Source organism: Helianthus annuus, chromosome 5 (assembly GCF_002127325.2).
Source record: "Helianthus annuus cultivar XRQ/B chromosome 5, HanXRQr2.0-SUNRISE, whole genome shotgun sequence".
Classification (NCBI taxonomy): Eukaryota; Viridiplantae; Streptophyta; class Magnoliopsida; order Asterales; family Asteraceae; genus Helianthus; species Helianthus annuus.
In genome coordinates this window covers 99,635,420-99,644,124 of record NC_035437.2, presented here as the reverse complement: position 1 = coordinate 99,644,124, position 8,705 = coordinate 99,635,420, and the positions used below count along the sequence as shown (strand labels likewise).

At 37.9% G+C, this 8,705-nt stretch overlaps 1 protein-coding gene across 1 annotated transcript; it reads left to right on the top strand.

Moving 5' to 3' along the window:
• Positions 1 to 4,641: 4,641 nt before the first annotated feature.
• LOC110872293 lies at positions 4,642 to 7,937 on the top strand. Its single transcript, XM_022121066.2, has 2 exons — positions 4,642 to 4,795; positions 5,749 to 7,937. The coding sequence occupies exon 2, from the start codon at positions 5,843 to 5,845 to the stop codon at positions 7,688 to 7,690; it is 1,848 nt and encodes a 615-aa protein (XP_021976758.1). The 5' UTR covers positions 4,642 to 4,795; positions 5,749 to 5,842; the 3' UTR covers positions 7,691 to 7,937.
• Positions 7,938 to 8,705: the final 768 nt, after the last annotated feature.

Genomic DNA, 8,705 nt, shown 5'->3' with positions numbered 1-8,705 from the left:
TCGGCTGGCATGTCCGATCGGCTGGGCTGTTCGACAGCCTAGCCGTTCGGCCAGCATTTCTGACCTGGTCGGCCTTTCGTCTAACACTTGGTTGTTTGTTTATTTGTCATTCTTTCAAGGTGTCTTGACAACGTGTTGAACTATGATAACCTTCGTTCCCACCTGTTCCCTTGGCTCGAACAGGAATCACCCAAGTCCGGCCGGTTGACGGTTTGGAATGTCGGTTTAGAGTTTAACCGATATCGGGTTAACCTTGTATATAGAATCCGAATCTTGAACCCCTTAACTGTTAGAAGGATTGGTTAGCCGGTTCAAGCTTCGTTTCTATTGATTTGGAAGCATTGAGTGTAAAAGAGTTGAAAGAAAGTTGGAAATCCTTCTTTCAATCCTTCACATCATGAAAACGTTTAGATCTATGATGGATCTTAACTTGTTTATGTGGAAATCGGTTAGATCTAAGCTAATCATAGTGGAATGAGGCCAAAACATGATGTTCTTCAAGAACACCATGATGACATCACCCAAGAACACTTAGATCTTGATGATTTCACGGTTAGAATCCAAGTTTTGAAAGATAGAAAGGTGTAGAATCAAGTAATGATCAAGATCGTACAAGAATTAGAGTGAAAACTTACCGGGATTGAGAGAAATCTGAGAAAAGGTGAAGAAGATAGCTGGTTCGGTTAGAGCTTTCCAAAAATGGAAAGTATGACAATGACAGCCCTATTTATAGGCTTCCAAAAGAGGAAAAGTGGCAGCCGATCGGCTGGGAACTCCGATCGAGTGGGCAGCTCGATCGGCTGGCAAGGTGCTAGCCGATCGGCTGGCCTGTTCGATCAGGATGCTTCCTGTTCGATCCGCCACGTGCTTCGAGTATTTTGCGACGATTTTCGACGTTTCGATTCCGACGTATGATGATATGATTTCGATAGAGTTCCTAGTCAAATTACTTTTAATCCCAACCACTATATCTAACATACAATCTTCTATAAGTCACGTTTCGATGTTGGTTTCGATTTGAGTTTGATTGCCTTTCGAGTTTCGATTCGATTTCCGATTTGATTGCTTGAATACCACACCAAACATAAAGTAAACACGCACAATTAACACATATAAGGCACACACACACGTATAGCAATACCACCATCCGCATAATTCGAGTCTCGAGTTCGATTGATTGTTAGATCGGTTTGATTGCTGATTAGGTTAACTTTATCGCATTGTTACTTCCTATCATTCACAGTCGTAGATCGGTTCGCATTAAAACACGTTCGATTACTTCGATTCTTGCTGATTACAACACTTACTCCACATAATACAACTAAAACACAAAATCGACTATCTACAGTCAGAGAAAGTCAAAGTTGACTTGGACTTTGACTTTGACTTTGACATTCGAAAACACGGGGTGTTACATGATCTGACCATGATAATAATCGTTGTTTTTGTTAGAACACTTTAATCAAAACTTCGAAAATTTTAACAGTTCACAAACAACCACAGAGTAACTGAATGATCATCCGTTCGGATAGTCTGTTGAACACTTAACTCGTTTTTGCACTATTCGACACCCTATTCCCGACCGGGTCAGCACTTAGAGGACTTATGCTCTATTCCCGCATGCAGGCTGATCTAGCGCTCCCTTTGATCCAACCCGAATGTGTCTAGGCTCTAAGCACGCATTGTGAGTATACTCGATCCCTTTTTGTTTTAAACACTTTGGAATGCAACATGTATTCTATATAAACACACGACACTTGAAACTTGTTTATAAACATACTATGTCCACTATTAAACCTGAAAACATGATGCCTGTGATACTTGTGAGTCTTATGTGCTACGTGAATGTTGAATCTTATGTTTAGCCTACCTTGACAATTATAGCGCTATAGGATTAACGCACCGCCCTTGAGTCGTGGGGTATTGTTAAGTTTGATTCTTTTACCCCCCTCTTCGTGGCGACGATGTAGGAAAGGCCAGTTAACGCGTTGGAAACTTAGGTTAACATATTGATTACGCTGGCTTAGCATGTTGAAACTTGTAATATGTTATTCATGTTGGATATGAGGAATTCACATTTTAAACTATTTATGCTATGTATTAAACTTGTATACTCGCCAACATTTTTGTTGATTTTATTTTAATACATGTTGCAGGTTGATAGTTTAGACGTTGAAGAATCAAGCTAGGGTGACTTTAGATACACACCTTAGAAAAACAATATTTTGAACAATGTTTGAATTTTGATGATGTCTGATACAATTTAGACTCTGTTTTGGTTTGTATGACAGTTTAGTTATTACTATGAAAATTTTTGATTAATCTATATTGACACAAATAGCGTTATGATACTTTGAGCGATTTGTTCGTCCCACCCCGATGTTTCCGCCATCTGTTGGGGTGTGACAACCCTAACCGTCAGATCTTCATCCCCCATGCGATTTCGCCCCATGCGATTTCATCCCCCATGCGATTTCATCTCTCCCATGAGATTTCACCCCATAAAACACAGCATGTGATTTCATCCCCCATGCGATTTCCCAGATTCATGAGCGCACTTTTTTATAACATGCGATTTATACTCGCGTACGTAATGTACGTTAAGGCGAATTGTACGATACAATTTCTCTATCTCTCTGTATATATATATATATATATATATATATATATTAGGGATTGTTTGTTGTATAGCTTTTGTTATACTGAGTTACTCAGACGTGCATATGTCATTTAAGGACGTTAGGTTACAGGTTGGAGACACTTGGAAAAAAAGGGCTCAAGAGAATAAAAGACTCACAAGATTTTTATACATTTTATATTGTGACTTTAAAACTTATTTTAAAATTTGTAATGATTAAAGTTTTAATGAAATTATGTTTGATTTTGGTTACTGTATAAGTGACACGTCAGCCCAATTCGAGTTGGGGTGTTACACGGTCAACTTGGAAGTTGTGAGTACTCAACCTAGGCGGAGACTACTCGAGCATAATAAATTATAAAGAAATTAGTTTTTGAAAAAAAGTATATATGTCAAATATCATAATATTACTGATATTTATAATAAAATATGTGAATATCAATATAAATAATGTTTTAATACTAAAATATTTTAAGAATTGATATTCATTCATTAATTATTATTGACTACTATTAATGAAACCACTTAAACCCCTTATCTATAAACTACTATTAAAACTTTAAGCTAACCCCGCGAGGACTGTATCATTGCTGACTCAGACCAAAGGGTTGAGGGTAACGCTGGCCTACCACATTTCGTATTAATAACTTATTTAATTATCTTTCAATAATCCGACCTTGCGGGACTGTATCCCTGCTGACTCAGACCAATATGTTGAGGGTAACGCTGCCTGGAAGGGGACCTACTACTATAACTTAAAGATAATCTCTTAAAATGCCCAAAGTGCGGAAATCATTAAAGGATACATAAAAGAGGAGTTGAAACCAAGTGATTCCTTCTTGTTTATCTGTTTTTCCTTATCTTATTTTTGCTTTTTAGTTTATCTTTTTATAGCTTTAAAAGCTTTTCATCAAAAATTTGGTTAGATTAGACGTTACCGATAAGCCGGTATTAAAAGCTCTTGTGTCCTTGGACCACCTCGGTATCTTGCCATCACTATATTACGTCCGCGGTGGGTGCACTTGCCCTAACGTGTGTGTAGAGTGACAGTATTATATCGCGATTTATCAATTTAACACTTGAATTGGCGAGTAAAAAAGACTAAAATATATCTTAAAAATATATAAACACGCACGGACGTCAAAAGGACTGTGGCACAACCATACGTTTAGGATGTGCGGTCGTGCGTCGGTCAAATTTTGGGCTATAAATACAGGCTTCCAACCCTACATTTCAACAAGCCAATTTCACTCAACACTTGTTCTTCCGATTCCACACACTTCCAGGGAAGATCCTCTCAAGGTTCTTCCCTTTCTACACTATTCTTCACCACAGAGTCAGTCATTGATTCAAGAAGTTAATTAAAACCGTACATGGCTTTGGTTGGTTCGCTTGAACCATTCCATGGTTAATATACCAAGTGTAGGTAATCTTGTAATGGCTTTCATTGCCTAACTTCTTGTATCTTTTCTGTAACCCTTGTGCAAAATTTCGGGCCTTCAAAAACTTTTTCTTTTGAAAGCAATTCGATAATCGATGCTTAAACGTAATCCATTTAACGCGACATACACACCAGGACGAGGACATAAGCTACACATACCCTAAATGAAATATGGGTAAAATGAAAGATGTGGTAGAGGGTGGGGCCTTGAGGGTTGGTTTAGTATTTGAAATAAGAATTTTGTATAAAAATGTGGGTTTTGATGATGATGTGATAACATTGTTTTAGGGTTTTTATGTTTTCTTGTTAGGTTGGTTTTTGGTGTTTTTAAAGATCGAGTGTTTTTATGACATGACAGCTTATGTGTTTAGTGTGAATGGTCTTAGAATAGAAACCTTACTCAACCATGGTTAAAAAAAACTTACCCTAGTTAAAGTTAGTTGAGCTAGGGTTCACTAAAACTCAACCATGGTTAAAAAACTAACCCTAGTTAAAGTTTAGTTAAGCTAGGGTTCACTAAGAAACTAGATCAACCCCATCCCTAGCCTCTCTATATTAGAAAAAGAAGATATCTAATTTAAAAAGGCATTTCATATTCTCCGAGGGGGTTTTTGACCAAACCTTTGCTTCGGTCCAATTCTCTCCTGGTGGAAAAATCACAAAGGTCAAACAGTAATCAAATCGTATGCTGATTCATATCTCTCGCATGTTAACAGGTAATTTTCTCTTTTGTTTCTTCCAGATTTCACTTACATTTCGCCAATTTTGAATCTAGGGTTCAGTTACGCTCTTTTGGGGTTTTCATATGTGTTTGCTGCTTTGATTCCTAGTTCATTGTTATGATTTGCTCTAGACTTTTTAGGTTATGTTCCGTGATTGTTGTTTGAATCTCATTTTAATGTTGATGACAATTAATTTGGGATTGTTGGAGTTATGTGGTAGTTCTCGGTCTGGTTTTTACTTTGATCCAAAATTTGAATTGAATTGTTGACAAAAAGGCACGATGCAGCTATACACACCCGTGGCGCTGCTACCGGCTTAAGATTTGGATTACTCGTTACATGTTGGTGTTTAAAATTGTTTCAATGTTGAGTGATTTAGTTATCTGAGCATGGATTGGATCGAAAACTGTTTAATGGACAAATAACTAGTTTTGTAGCTTTATTAAGGGATGGAATTATTTGTAAAATTAGATACAAAATTTTGATCAGTTTGTTGCCCGTCTACCTGCTATCCTTATGTAATTTGCCCTGTTGATTGGAATGAAAAAAAAATTAGATAACCGAATCATGTCATCTCATTCCATAATTTGGTATTGTATATCTTGTGTTTGTGTATGAGTTTGGTATGAAGTTAGTGATTACATTATCAAGGCTGAGTTAGAGTTATCTCTTTGTGATGTAACTGCTTGCTTGTGGAATCTTGGATACCTAATAGAAGAGATGCTCATTCCATCTTCATTTCTTCTATAAAAAGAAAAGCATTTACAAACGTACTATAACATGCCACAATGTCTTCAATTAACCATGTATATCATGCCTGCCGATAGTAGATTTGTGTCATTATTTCTTTCATTGTATAGGTGCTCTTTTCTTTTTTGGATATCATGGTACTTCAATGTCATGCCCCTTCTAAATACATACAGTGTGTTATTTTGGCTCTACCTCAGGTACTTTGACTGATTTCACCCACCAATTGTGTCACAAAGAGAAAGACTTTTACTTTTAGCACCATCAATACTTTGAAAGTTACGATTGAAACACATGGAATGCAATAAAGACGAGGCGATTAGGGCAAAAACAATTGCTGAGAAGAAATTATCGGATAAAGATTATGTTGGGGCCAAGAAATTTATCCTCAAGGCCCAAACTCTGTATCCTGGGCTTGATGGTGTGACTCAAATGTTAACCACTCTTGATGTGTATATTGCCTCGGAGAATATTATAAGCGAAGAAATGGATTGGTATGGGATTCTTGGTGCAAACCCAAATGATGATGATGAAACAATTAAAAGACATTATAGAAAGTTGGCTCTCATGTTACACCCTGATAAAAACAAGTCAGTGGGTGCAGATGGTGCGTTCAAACTTCTTTCAGAAGCATGGAGTTTGTTGTCTGATAAAGCTCAGCGGTTAGCTTATAACCAAAAGTGTAGGAGAGGGCTTCAAGCAAACGGTCCCTCTCAAAGTGGCAGCCCACCAGCAGCTGCCAATGGAGTCGCAAAACGAGCTACTACAAAGCCAAGCAGCAGCCGGAATCATCCTGTTCCTAGATATAATCCGCCAGTGGTCCGCCCTCCAGCCGCTGCTGCTGCACCGCAAGTTGTTTCTCGTAGGACGGATACGTTTTGGACCATCTGTCATGGATGCAAGATGCATTACGAGTATCTTAATAAATACCTTGATGAAATCCTTCGTTGTCCCAATTGTAATCAGTGTTTTGTAGCCAAAGAAATGCCACCACCCTCTAACCTTCCAAATTCAACCGTTCCCCAACGACATCAGAATCCGGGACCACCTCCCTCTGGACTTAGCACTGACCCGTCCATTGCCACGAAAGCAGCAAGTGTTGTTAAGCAAGTCAACGACAGGCTGAAAAGAGAACGTGAAGAATTGTATTCTGGGTGGCCCTCAAAAAAGAACAAAGTCGATGATGGAAGTCGGTCTTCTGGTGTTAAAATCATGTCAACAGGAAATATTTTTAATAATTTTGTAAATAGAAGTAGGAGAGAATTGAGTCCTTTTGAAACGAAGCACATGCTGATGAGAAGGGCTCGAGCTGAGATTCGCAAAAAGTTAAAAGAATGGGATTCTATGGAAAAGTCAAAGGAAAACAAGGTAAGTCAAAATAGCCAAACACCAGATCAGCAAGAAGAAGAAGAAGAAGAACAAGTTGCAATGACTGTTCCTGATCCTGATTTTCATGATTTTGACCTGGATCGAACGGAAAATTCATTTGAAGATAACCAAGTTTGGTCTGCTTACGATGACGATGATGGAATGCCGCGCTTCTATGCGTTAATCCACAAGGTGCTTTCACGTAAGCCACTTAAGATGAAAATCAGCTGGCTAAACTCAAAAACCACCGCAGAATTTGGCTCGTTTGACTGGTTGGGTTACGGCTTCCGCAAGACGTTAGGGGAATTCAGAATCGGGAGGCATGAAGTCAACACGTCTTTAAATTCATTCTCTCAAAAAGTCGAGTGGAAAAGATCTCCACGCGGAACTGTTATAATTCTCCCAAGAAAAGGGCAAGTGTGGGCCCTTTATAGAAACTGGTCCCGAGACTGGAATGAGAGTATACCAGATGATGTGATTCATAAATATGACATGGTACAGGTTCTTGAAGACTACAATGAAGAACAAGGCGTTCCCGTTAGCCCTCTTATCAAGTTTGCTGGATTTAGGACCGTCTTTCATCCACAAACTGAAGTGAAAGTGATTCCCAAAGAAGAAATGTTTCGATTCTCACATCAAGTCCCTATGTACCTGTTGACGGGCTCAGAGGCCCATAATTCTCCAAAAGATTGCCTCGAGCTCGATCCCGCAGCTACCCCGTTGGATCTCATTCAAGAATCGACAGGAACTAATGATAATTCGCAGCAGAAATGATGTGAAGAAATTAAGCAAAGAGTGAAGGTAAGTTTACTTTTTTGGAATAGTTTAGTTTTGTATGGAGGAATTTTGTTCTTCATATTATTTTTATAAAGTGGGTTAACTATCTATGAGCGTATAGAACAGAATCTGTAGGAAATATTTTGTTTATTAGCTCCTAAATCAGAACTAATTCTACTTCTGCATTAAAAGTGTTCATACATGATACCCTATCCTAGTTCTGGCTTCAGTTTAGTTTTTATTCTGATGTTGTGTCAAAACTCAAAAGTGTGGCAGAACAATTTTTTCTTTAACCAGGGAGCTTGGTTTTAAAAAGCGCACCTAGGCGCAAGCTCCATCGCTTCTTGCTACTTGAGGCAAGGATTGTAGAGGAGGCCACTTGAGGCGCATGTACATCTATATTTTGGGTACCTCATGTTTAATAATAAAATCAAGCCGGGGAATCAATAGAATATTTGTTTTACATTCACTTAAGCTACTTACCGGTTAGTTAAACGGATGTTTTAAATTATAAGAAAACAGTTAAAGTTTAGTTTTATGCCTGTATTAATAGAAAATTAAGTGGGTTGTGGTCAGGGCTGTAAACGAACCGGACGTTTAGCGAACAGTTCGTGAACCGTTCGGCGGGAAGTTAGTTTATGTTCGTTCGATTAGTTAACGAACGAACACGAACAAAAATTTTCGTTCGGTTAGCTTAGCGAACGAACATGAACACAGGTCCCGTTTGTTCGACTGTGTTCGTGAACGTTCAGTAATATGTTCGGTTACGTTCGTTTATGTTCGTTTGATTATATTAAAAAAAAATAATAATGAACATTTTATCTAGACATATTGAAAACTTGAAACCCTTTTTGTTTTCTAAGTTAACTCAAATTTGAACATTCTAAGGCATTTTTGGGGATAATTATGTCTAAGTTAGTTAAACTTGATTAATCGTTTGGTGGTGTATTTAACTACTTATATCCAATGTTTAAGGATAATGATGTTTTATTTTTTTATTTTCAAGTTAAAT

Bases quoted from the DNA above. Each gene is read 5' to 3' on its own strand.
- LOC110872293 (XM_022121066.2), top strand. From the start codon at position 5,843: ATGGAATGCAATAAAGACGAGGCGATTAGGGCAAAAACAATTGCTGAG.